Here is a 13005-nt window from a genome sequence, read left to right on the forward strand (position 1 = left end):
ATTTGAAGAACTGAATTCTAATATCTCTATAAAATTAAATTATTTTTAAAATATTAAAAGGTATTAGACTACCGTTATTAAAAGAATCAAAATCTATTTTTTTATTTATTTTCTTTTATTTATAGTTTTATGTTTCAGTTTTGTTCAAAACTAAAAACTAATATGAAAGTTTAGACTCGATTTATACCAAATTCAAAAATATCTATATTTTTATATTGTATAAATATACTTTGATTATTAAACCGAAATACAATAACTAAAATATGTCTTGATTTTTCTTTGCACTAACGCTACTACAGATATTTGAGTATCCATCACATGTTGTAGTGCTAGCTGAGATGGCTTCAACCCTTTAATTTAGGCCGACAGAAGGGTTTTCTCCACTGGGCACCGTTACTCTAGGGAGTTCTATAGTGGTTTTTGACGCTAGACACTGAATTACGCTCATTAAATATATATCTACTTATAATGTTCTTAGAATTTTAAAAGGATGTTTTTCAGGGAAATTTTAGTAAAAATATTTATATTTTTTTTGGATATTTTAATATTCTTAGAACATTGTAGAAAGACTTTGTTAAAGATAAATTCTATTCTAACATATATGAAAAATATTTTTGGTTACCAAAGATATTTTAATTTCTATTGTGTAAACCTCTAAACTCTTCTTCAATCTTTTATTTATTTTTGCTCTTGTCAATTTCAATGCAAAGATATTTTTATATTATTGAGGAATCATCATCTTTTGAAATCCTCGTCACGATAACTATTAAGAGATTCTTGTGAAATTGACCTAACATGCTTATGTCCCCTATATAAGTTTCTATGATTCTAATATGAGATTCACAGAGTGGTTTCTTCCACCTCATTGTTATAGAAACAATGTTGTCCTCACTTCTAATTCTCTGCATTACTCTTCCTTTGTTTTTCTCATTCTTCCTCAAATACCTCAAAACCATGAAAAACCCACCACTCCCACCAGGTCCTAGAGGCCTTCCCATAATAGGGAACCTTCATCAGCTCAATAACTCTACTCTTTATCTTCAGCTATGGCAACTCTCAAGAAAATATGGACCAATATTTTCCCTTAAATTAGGTTTAAGGTCAGCCATTGTTGTTTCCTCTCCTAAACTTGCCAAAGAGGTAATGAAAGATCATGACCTTGAGTTTTGTGGGAGACCTAGATTACTTGGCCAACAGAAATTGTCTTATAATGGGATTGACATTGCATTTTGCCCATACAATAGTTATTGGAGAGAAATAAGGAAAATTTGTGTTGTTCATCTCCTTAGCTCCATTCGTGTCTCAAACTTTTCCTCAATAAGACACTTTGAGGTCAAGCAAATGATAAGAAAAATATCCATGCATGCCTCCTCCTCCAAGGTTACGAATTTGAGTGATGCACTCATTTACCTCACCAGCACTATTATATGCAGAATTGCCTTTGGGAAAAGGTATTGTAAGAGATATGGAACATGTTTTTCACACCCATATAAACTCACTCATTTCTAAATTTTATTGTTTTAAAAAATTATGTGATATACTTTTTAGTACAAGATTGAGTAAAAGTTTAATTAAATGTTTCACTAAGTATCATATATTGGTCCACTTTCCACCAGGTATGAAGATGAAGGAACAGAAAAGAGTAGATTCCATGAGCTACTGAATGAGTGTCAAGCCATGTTGGGCATGTTTTTTTTCTCAGATTATATTCCTTTCTTGGGTTGGATTGATAGGATCACAGGGCTACGTGCTCGTCTTGAACAGAATTTCAAAGAGTTGGATACGTTCTACCAAGAAGTCATTGATGAACACATGGATCCTAATAGAAAGACACCAGAAAACGAGGATTTGATTGATGTCTTACTTCAACTCAAAAAACAACGTTCGTTTTCCGTAGATCTCGAAAATGATCACATCAAAGCTGTTTTCATGGTTTGGACTTCTTTTGCTTTCCTCGTTTGATTTATCTACTTGTGTATCAAATTATTGATATGTATGTAGAGACTAGGCGTCAGATAGAACATTTTTAATTTATATATTATGTGTTTAATTACTTAATATGTTTTGGACAAAGTTCAGTTTAAAATATGTTTTGAATCGATTATGAACTACTGATTTCTTTGTTGCAGAACATGCTTGTAGCAGCAACTGATACAACTGCTGCTACAACGATCTGGGCTATGACCTTACTACTAAAAAATCCAAGAGTAATGAAGAAAGTTCAAGAAGAAATTAGGAATTTGGCGGGTGAAAAAGATTTTCTGTACGAAGATGATATTCAAAAGCTCCCTTATTTCAAGGCCGTGATAAAAGAGACACTGAGACTGCATCTACCAGCTCCCCTACTTGTGCATAGGGAAACAAATGAAGCATGTATTTTAGAGGGCTATGAAATTCCAGCGAAGACAATAGTGTATGTGAATGCTTGGACTATCCATAGAGACCCTAACTCTTGGAAAGACCCAGATGAGTTTTTACCAGAGAGGTTCTTAGATAATACAACAGATTTTCGAGGGCAAGATTTTGAGTTCATTCCATTTGGTGCTGGACGTAGAATTTGCCCTGGTATGATTATGGCCATTGCTTCGTTGGATCTTATTCTAGCAAATCTTCTCAGGTCATTTGATTGGGAATTACCAGTTGGAATGAAAAAGGAAGATATTGATACTGAAGTGTTGCCAGGAATTACTCAACACAAGAAGAATCCTCTATGTGTTTTGGCTAAGGTTCGAATCTAGAACTTTGATTAATAAAAAAGCGTGTAATATTTTGTTTTGCTGTTGTTTGGTGTCTTTAGCTGCATCTGGAGATAATATTGTACTCAATAATGATGCCAATTCCTTATTCCAGAATATTTCTTTTGTTGTATAATTAATTTAGATATTATCTTGGTTGGACAATGAGATGAGAAGCGTGTCCCTCTTTGTATGAATGACCAATGAATACCATAAAATGATTGAAGCAACTGTACGAACTATGTACTTATGCCGGTATTATTATAGCTTGACAAAAAGAAAACGGTTTTGTGATATATGTTGGGAGATTGATCACTTCTAAGATCTAAGATATAAGTTGTTGATATAAATAAATGACTTAGACACTCATTCTATCATAAAACCTTAAGGTTTAAATTTTGTGCACTACATTTAACATAATTTTTTTAATTTATACTTAAATTCCTAACAACATGAAAAATTAACTTCAAAAAAATCTTAAGATTACTAATATTAAAAATACATAGAAAAAAGAATACGAGATTAATACATGGGATCAACTAGGAAAAGCAAAAAAAAAATCTTATTTTTTAAAATAGTAACTTATGTGCTTAGATGGTTTGTCCAACCAAAAAAAAATTGTCTAAGAGAGAATATAGGTGCAATAATTTATTTGAGAATTAATAGTCTCGTCTTCAAGTTAGATTGGACCAAAGCAAAACAGCAATCTACAGTGGAGAATGGTGCGGAAGTTAGTGATGGATGAGAAGATATGCCTTGATGGTTGTGGTGGGATGAAGATTAGTGATGGTTTTCTTGAGAGGTTGAGTCAATCCTAGAGAAGGGTGGCTAGAAGATACCACATGAGATACTCTATCCTTGGCTTTAGAGACAACTTTGAATGACTCAAAATTTTGACAACATTTCATTACTAATCTCAAAGGACCTTTACAAAGGAGAGACACCTCTATTTATAGGAGAGATGTCTCCAAAATGTGTAGACACATAACCCTAAAAATGTTACCTCATTGCAAACTTTAAGAAAATAATTTCATCTTGGTGAAGGAGAAGAGGACATATAATCACTAACTTTTAGAAAAGTTATTCACTTCTAGAGTGCCATATGGACACTACTCTTGCAAAAGCTTCCCCATTATAATTATAACACATGGTCATTTCTTCTAATGCAGGACCCCCTCCTCCATGCCTTGTCCAACATGTTAGGATAAAAACATAATCACCCAAGATTAATTTAAACTAGACACAAATTGGATGACCAAAAACCTTATACTACTTGGCTCTTAATGCGAAGGCTTGAAAGGAAATCCTACACTACTTGGTTCTTAATACAAGCCTTAAATATTCATAATCTACTAAAGGTGCTCCATGATGGCCTAAAAGGAAGAACTTTATTTCACCTTGCATAAATGACTCCAACTCTTCTTGAATGTGCTTACACTAGAGAAAAAGAAAACACATTTTATAGCTCAAATTTATACCGCTTCTAAAATAACAGGTATAAAAAATGATATGATGACAATTTTGTAAATAATAAAATATTTTTAATATCGATTGGAGTTACCTAAAAGTGTTAAAAAATGACTTTGGATGTGCGACTGATAAAACATGATTTTTTTTCTCCATTTAAATAGAATATATTTATCTTCAAAAAAAGCGCGTATCACTAATAAATAGATATGTTACAAAAATTCAGGTTTACGCCATCTCTATCTAGAGAGAATGTAGTAGGAAAAAGTCTTAAGACATTATAAATGGAAATAAAAAACTTACAAAATAATAAAATGACAAGCTGGAAAGGAAAACAAGATCTATAGTGGATAACACCACTTGTTGTCAGTCTAGTTGTGCAAATACTGCAAAATAGGCAACCAAATGAGCTCTCGTCATATTTAAGAAATAAGTTATAGTCACAATTAAGAAATAAGCTTTGGACGCAAATAAGAAAATTAGTTTTAGCAAATAACTCTTCAAAAATTATAATATGTACTAGTTATTATTCTTGTGAAACTGAATTTATCCTGCGAAGTCGCCTTCCACTCCCACAAACTCTTTACAACCCGATACTCATTCTCCGAGCCTCTTTTGCCTACTACTGAATTGTGGGGTGCTTGTAGAAAATCCTCTGATGCTCAAGTTTGTATTGGTCATAGATTCTTATCAAATATGAATTAATTGAAAAATGATGTCAAACTACAATTAAAATACTATTTATAGGTTTACCTTGTTGACCATGGGCCCCCACTCGAATAGGTCACAGTTATGGACCCATTGGCCAGAGGCCCAATAACCAACTTACCTAGAAGAAACTATAATAGTATTTGGCTAAGTTATCCAATAAGAGAATGTCCTCGGCAGGCATGAGGAAAGACCAGTAGGTAGTACCCTGGTTTAATGAGCGATGTTGTCATCAAAGTAGATGCAATCTTTAGTGTAGAAAGCATAATTATCGGTATTCGGTGTTCGGCTAAGCGATCCATTCATGTTGCATTCAATAGTCACCTTATTGGCTATAAACTATCTGGAACTAGGTACCTAGTAAATGGTATTATGTCATTGTCTTAAGTAACCCAAAGGATGTAGTTGAAAAGACCATGGGGTCTTTGACCACATACAATACACCAAGCCCCCAATCCTTTCATGTCTTGAAGGCATGTAAAGAGTGCCAATGTCTAATCTATAGTTGAAGTAAGGTGTACACATCTGATAGTCAAAAATCTTGGTTTTGCAAAGTCTTTTCATGTCTAGAAGGAATACAAAGAGTGTTCGTTCTTAGTATATAGTTCAAGTAAGATGTCAGCGTTTGATAGTCAGAATGCTTAATTTTGTAAAAGAATTTTGCAAAGAAAATTTGTTATCATACCTCTCTACTATCGTCCCTCCAATCATCCTACCTCCAATACCTAGAATGGGAGCACACAAAATGCCTAAGGTGACCAATGCGGATAAGATCTTCTACTTTATCCTAGAGTGTGGTGCACTCATCAATGGTATGACTATGGTTGTGATGGAACTTGTAATATTTGGTCATCTCTACGTTAGGAGAATTATGAGATTTTCTAAGTGGGGAGATAAGGTTTGTTTGTAGTGCTTCCTCTAAAACCTAGGACCTCGGGGTGTTGAGCAGGGTATACCATGAGAACTTGGTTGGCCTGTGCTTCCTAGTAATTCCCTTTCTTCCTGACAGGTTGCATGGTAGCTTGGATACCCATCATCTTCACCTTATTTCATTACTGCTCCACCACCTCAAAATGCATATACTTTGTCGCCCTACGCCTTATCTCTTGAAAGCTAGTTGGGGGGTCATGCATAAGTCGTTAACGAAACGCCCCAACTTCAAGGTTGTGATCATGTAGGTAAGCATGACTTAGGATTAATGTTTTTCACCTTTAGAGCCACCTTGCTGAACCGGTCATTAAAGGCTTGAAGGGATTCGTCATCTTTCTGTCGGATGTTTAGGAGGTGAACGAGGTGAGGTCATACCGGTAGCTGGTTGCAAACTGTGCGGTGAAAGCTTGGGTTAAGGTATCGAAGTAGTCTATGGAGTACGATGGGAGCCCTGTCCACCACTCTAGAGGTGCCTCCTTTAGGGTGGAAAGAAAAGTCTTGCACATAATGACATCATGTTAAGACAAGATCGCTTATAAAACAAGACTGTTTAACATCTTCATGTTTTAAAGTCTAGCAAACAACGATAAAGAAATAAATTTTTGACAAAGTATTAGCCTTGTGAAAATAATATCATTGAATGAAAGACCTCTTATAAAAAAAGCGTTATGATATCTAAATAAATAAAGAAAAGTTTCAATAAAGCGCTAGGACTAAACGATCCTATTGAGAGTAGATGTACTATTACTAAACGATGATTTATTATAAAAGGGTCACTACATTAAACGATATTTTAGTAAACGTATCAATATGCTACATGATATTTTTGATAAACACACTCTTACTATACCTTACTAAACAATGAAATAATGCACTACATGATGTTTTTGGTAAACGTATTAAAGTTATAAACAATGACTTAAGATTGAAACTGTAAAATAATTCTTGATGGCTTGATTGATTCCTCTCACAATCTTCTATTTATAAGAATAAATTGATACACAAGTACATGATAAATAGGGTAATCCTAGACACAATATAATCATGATAAATAGGGTAACCCTTAACACACTATAATGATAATAAAATATGATAAATATCCTAACACTCCCCCTCAAGCTGGAGCATACAAATTGTATGTACCAAGCTTGGAACAAATAAACTCAATCCGAGGACCCCTTAATGACTTGGTCAATACATCTACGAGTTGATCGTTTGACCCAATAAACTCAATACATATTTCTTTGGTCAACAACTTTTCACGAACAAAATGACAATCAATTTCTATATGTTTAGTCCTCTCGTGAAACACTGGATTTGATGCAATGTGGAGAGCATCTTGATTGTCGCAATACATCTTCAAAGTATGAATGTCACAAAATTTAACCTCTTGAAGGAATTGTTTCACCCATATAAGATCACATGTTAGTGATGCCATTGCCCTATACTCGGCTTCCACGGTTGATCGAGCTACTACATTTTGTTTCTTACTTTTCCATGAAATAATGTTTCCTCCCAGAAAAACACAATATCCTGTTGTAAACCGTCTATCAATAGGTGAACCTGCCCAATCTGCATCACAATACCTAGAGACATGAATGCTTCCTTTATCTTCATATAACAATCCTTGTCCGGGAGCCTTCTTTACATACCTTAGAATGCGAATGAGAGCATTCCAATGGTCAACACATGGAGCCTGCATGAACTGACTAACCACTCCAACTACAAAGGATAGATCTGGCCTTGTAATAGTGAGATAAATCAGTTTGCCAACTGGCCTCCTATACCTCTCTGGATCGGAGAATAATTCACCTTCTTTTGTCCTTAATTTCTAGTTTGGGTCCATGGGACTGTCTACCGGTCTACAATCAATCATGTCTGTTTCTTGTAATATATCAAGAGCATACTTCCTTTGGGATATTACAACTCCATCTTTTGATTGCGCTACTTCAATGCCTAAGAAGTATTTGAGACTTCCAAGATCCTTGGTTTGAAAATGTCTACACAAGTACTCTTTTAGTTGAGATATTCCAACAACATCATTTCCTGTAATGACAATATCATCAACATATACTATTAAGTAAACACATTTCCCGAGAGAAGAATGACAATAAAAAACTGAATGGTCTGCTTCACTGCGTTTTAGCCCAAATTTTTGAACAATGGAGCTAAACTTTCCAAACCAAGCATGTGGGGATTGCTTGAGGCCATATAGAGATCGATGCAATTTGCATACCATACCAGATTCCCCCTAAGCAACAAACCCAGGAGGTTGCTCCATATAAACTTCTTCTTCAAGATCACCATGTAGGAAGGCATTTTTGATATCCAATTGATGAAGTGGCCAATGACGAATGGCTGCCATGGCAAAGAAGAGACGAATAGTAGTCATCTTGGCTACAGGAGAGAAAGTATCACAATAATCAAGACCATAAACCTGAGTGTAACCTTTTGCAACAAGCCGAGCTTTGAGCCGATCAATTTCACCATCAGGGCCAACTTTAACTGCATACACCCATCGACAACCAATCGCCTTTTTTCCTGGGGGAAGGGGCACCAGCTCCCAAGTATTAATGTGGTCAAGAGCCTGCATTTCTGCAATCATAGCTTGTCGCCATCCAGGATTATCAAGTGCTTCTTTCATATTCTTGGGTATAACAACAGAGGACACTGAGGATAAAAGAGAAAAGTAGGAGGGCGACAATCGATGATAGCTTAGAAAATTATAAATGGGATGAGGGTTCCGAGTGGAACGAGTACCTTTTCTGAGGGCAATAGGCCATGCTGAATCATTTGCACCAGGAGGCGTGGGAGGAGGTGACGAGGGAGAAGAATCTGAAGTAGGAGATTCATCATTGTCTTGGGGAGGTGGATTATCCATTGGGGCCCTGTGTGGGATGATCTCAGTATGTGGAGAAACATGTGTAGAAGGATTGTGATCAAGACTTGGAATGACAGAGACAGTGGAGCTATTTGACTCAACCATTGGAATAGGAAGGACCTGTTGGAGGATAGAAACATCCTGAACAGATGGAGAGAAGTAAGGAGTCTGTTCAAAGAATGTGACATTGGCAGACATGTAATACTTCTTAGTTTCAGGAGAGTAACACCGATATCCTTTTTGAAGTCGAGAATAGCCTAAAAAGACACATTTGAGAGCGCAAGCGGAGAGTTTGTCTAGACATGGAGACATGTCATGAACAAAACATACATAACCAAACACTCGGGGAGATGTATGAAAGAGAGGATCATTAGGAAACAAAATGGAGAAATGGACTTTATTATCAAGAGAGGAGGAGGGCACCCTATTAATAAGATAACATGCAGTTAAGATGGCATCCCCCTAGTGATGGACAGGAATATGGGCACCAAGTAAAAGGGTACGAGTAGTTTCAACCAAGTGCCTATTTTTTCGTTCTGCTATACCATTTTGTTGTGGTGGATGAGGACAAGTAGACTGATGTAAGATACGATGGGAACTCAAGATGGCAGAAAAGGAGGATGAGAAATACTCTTTTGTATTATCACTTCTTAATATTTTGATTACTTGACCAAATTGATTCTTGATTTCATTCAAAAATGATGTAAAGATAGCTAACAATTCAGAACGATTTTTCATAAGATAAACCCAAGTACATCTTGAATATTCATCAATAAAGGTAACAAAATATCTAAAACCAAAGGAGGAGATACGACTAGGTCCCCATATATCAGAATGGATGATGGAAAAACTAGAATTACATATTGATTGAGACCTTTTAGGAAAGAAAGATCTAACATGTTTTCCTAATTGACATGACTCACATTCTAAGGTTTGGAGACCACTAAGTTCAGGACACATCTTTTTTAATTTGGACAAATGAGGATGGCCAAGTCGATCATGTAGCACTTTAGGATTAGGAGCAGCAACACAAGACACCCTTGGACGAGATCCAAAATGGTATAATCCGCCATCTTCATATCCTTCTCCAATCTGTCTCCCCGAACCACGCTCCTGTATAACAAAAGATTTATGATCAAAGGTTATTGAACAATTTAACATTTTAGTCAACTGGCTTAAGGAAATTAAATTAAAAGGACAATTAGGGACAAAAAGGACTGAATTGAGATTGAGGGAGGGAGACAAAGAAACATGACCGACTCCTTTGGAAGAAGTTTTAGATCCATTTGCAAGGTTTATGAAATGAGGTTTTTTTCGAAAGGAAATAGATGAGAACAAAGAGGTATTACCATAAATGTGATCAGAAGCACCTGAGTCAATTACCCATGAATTTTGACATTCCATAGATTGAGAAACGCAGGCTGTTGATGTATTGGGAGATTGAGATGGTTGTGCCAAGCTGTTAGACTTTAACCTTAAATACTCTTGATATTCATCCTCAGAAAACATAGAAGTGGAGGTTTCAGTTTTCGAAGTGGAAGTTTCAATCTTCGAAATATTGGCGGTTTTGGAAGGGAAACCATGTAAGGAGTAGCAATTCTCTTGAGTATGACCCATCCTTTTGCAATATGTGCATTGAGTACGTCCCCGACCTCCTCGGCCTCCTCCTCTAGTGCCACGTCCTCCTCTTCCTCGTGTGGCAACCATGACAGATGGTTCCACTAGTTCATGCGCTTCTTGAGTTTGAGATACCGGGACACGCAGAAGGCGAGTGGTCAATGTTTCCATAGAGGGGACCTCATGACTAGTTAGAAGTTGATCTCTGAGATGATCAAAATCGGGATGTAGGGCACGAAGGATCAACACCATGTAAAATTTGTCTAGTTTCTTTTTCATATCCTCTAATGGATCTACTTCCAAAAACATCTTAAGTTCTTCGACAGCAGATTGGGCTTCAGCCATGAAAGACACCATATCATGGTCTACCATTTTAAGAGATGCAAGCTTGTTCGTAGTGTCATAGAGACGTTGAATATCGTTGGCATAAATGCTTTGGGATTTCTTCCAAAAGGAGTGACAAGTTTTGAAAGCCCTCAAAGATACAAGAAGTTTGGGTTCTACTGATTGCCATGACAGGGCACACAACTGGAAATCTGCATGTTTCCATTGATCATCTTTTTCAGTAGGCACATGGCTTCCATCTCGCTCAAGGTGGTCATAATGCCCTTGGCCAAGGAACCACATTTCAACGGCAGCAGACCATGATAGATAATTTTTTCCATTTAGCTTCTCGAAGGTAATTGATGGACTTCTAGAGAAGGAAAGAGTACTGCCAGACGCCATTTCTGAAGAAGACGAATAGTACTAGCGAGGAACAAGAAAACCCTACGGGTTTAGACGAAGGAAACTGTGACAGTGATGGATGACGGTGGCCGGCGACGGACGACGGTGGCCGACGGTTGACGGTGGCCGGCGGCGGGCAGCGGCGGACAGTGGCGGGCGACGAAGAACTGTGGCGCCGGACAGATATATATTACGAGACAAAAACCAGAGCGGTCGATACCAACTTAAGATTGAAACTGTAAAATAATTCTTGAGGGCTTGATTGATCCCTCTCACAATCTTCTATTTATAAGAATAAATTGATACACAAGTACATGATAAATAGGGTAATCCTAGACACAATATAATCATGATAAATAGGGTAATCCTAGACACAATATAATCATGATAAATAGGGTAACCCTTGACACACTATAATGATGATAAAATAGGATAAGTATCCTAACACAATGCTTCAAAAATAAATGTGTTGAACAACATTTTCCTAAACGCACTCTTGTACTAAACAAATATCCCTAAATGATGAGTTGTTAGTAAACGCCTTTAAAAGTTTAAATGATTATATTAAACGATGTTTTCATTCAACGATGAAATCTTTATGAATCAATACTTGGTATATTTTCAAAAGTACTTAAATGATCTACATGTATAGAAAAAATGACAAACACCCAATTGTTTTGAACACGCAATTCAAAACATTAATTGCACGTTTCAAACAACAAAAGTAATAAGAAAAATGATATATCTGCCAGCATATATCTCTATTATACTCTGTGCAGATGCCTATTATATCCACTTGCTCCATCACGAACAAGTATGAAATGGATGCTAGAAGTAAAGAAGACATTCATAGAATGTTCTCTACTTCAAAAGTTGTGTTGAAGATTTCGTAGAACCTACTTTGGTTGAAGTACTACAACAAGTTATGCCTATCTACGAAAAGGCTACAAAGATATGAAAATTGAAGACAAAATTGTCTAAAGGATCTTTTCCCATGAAGCCTATAAATAGAAGATCCCTTGAAAAGAAGATCAAGAAGGATAAACACATGAATAACGAAAAGATCATCTGAAAAGCGAAACTCACTTTTGTGCAAGAACAAAAACTTTGAGAATACACTCTCAAGCTTTATAGAGTCATTAGCTTACATTTTTAAGAAGAGAGAAAATCCTACAAGGTCTATTAAATTAAGTGTTATTGTAAACACATCCTCTTTGTGAGAGTTATCATCTAAGACTTGTAAACAATCTAATTGATTGTACATTCTAAAGAGAATTCAAACACTTTATGGTTAGCTTAGTTGAGTTAAACGCCTACTAGACAATTGTCTAAGGGAAACCAGGTGTGGGTAAACTCATATTAGTCAGCATTACAGGTGTTACCAAATTAACTAAGAGAAACCAAGAGTGGGTAAACTTAGACTAGTCAGCGTAACAAGTGTTATCAAGATTGACTAGGGGAACCATAAGTGGTTTAGAATACTTGAAGTAGTCAACGTAACATGTGTTACTAGGATTGGGTAGGATTTTCAGGAGTGGTGTCTAATACTCAATTCTAGTTATCGTAATAGATGTTACCAGGTTTGACTAGTGTAACGAGAAGTGGTGCTAATACTCAGTTGTAATACATCACATTTTCATTGTGCTAGCTACGTGTACAAAGAAAGAAAACATGTTGAATGGAAAAGTTTCTCGCAGGCCACTAGGCGTAGACTTGCACTAGACGAGTGACTAATCCGCAAGTTCAAATGAGGCTTCATGTATCATGGACTTGAATGGACTTCTCTTAGTCCAATTAGCTACAAATTAAGCAAGTTCAAACGAGGCTTCATGTATCATGGGCTTGAGTGGGCTTCTTTTTTTAGCTTGTTTTACAAAACTTTGAGGTCCTTTTATGCTTTTTCTTCAAGTTCTTCTTACATTCTCTTTATCATTGTATTGT

The 13005-nt window shown here is 36.1% G+C and overlaps 1 protein-coding gene across 1 annotated transcript; it reads left to right on the forward strand.

The window, feature by feature from the left end:
- The first annotated feature begins 835 nt into the window (after nt 1–835).
- On the forward strand, nt 836–2903 carry LOC108347225 (cytochrome P450 83B1). Its single transcript, XM_017586388.2, has 3 exons — nt 836–1451; nt 1617–1932; nt 2130–2903. Exons 1-3 carry the CDS (start codon nt 880–882, stop codon nt 2736–2738), a joined length of 1497 nt encoding a protein of 498 aa, XP_017441877.1. The 5' UTR covers nt 836–879; the 3' UTR covers nt 2739–2903.
- Nucleotides 2904–13005: the final 10102 nt, after the last annotated feature.

This window comes from Vigna angularis, chromosome 9 (assembly GCF_016808095.1).
Source record: "Vigna angularis cultivar LongXiaoDou No.4 chromosome 9, ASM1680809v1, whole genome shotgun sequence".
NCBI lineage: Eukaryota > Viridiplantae > Streptophyta > Magnoliopsida > Fabales > Fabaceae > Vigna > Vigna angularis.

Coding starts and splice junctions, on each gene's coding strand:
- LOC108347225 (XM_017586388.2), top strand. CDS start 880: ATGTTGTCCTCACTTCTAATTCTCTGCATTACTCTTCCTTTGTTTTTC. Junction 1,452..1,616: donor AGAATTGCCTTTGGGAAAAG/GTATTGTAAGAG, acceptor ACTTTCCACCAG/GTATGAAGATGAAGGAACAG. Junction 1,933..2,129: donor ACATCAAAGCTGTTTTCATG/GTTTGGACTTCT, acceptor TCTTTGTTGCAG/AACATGCTTGTAGCAGCAAC.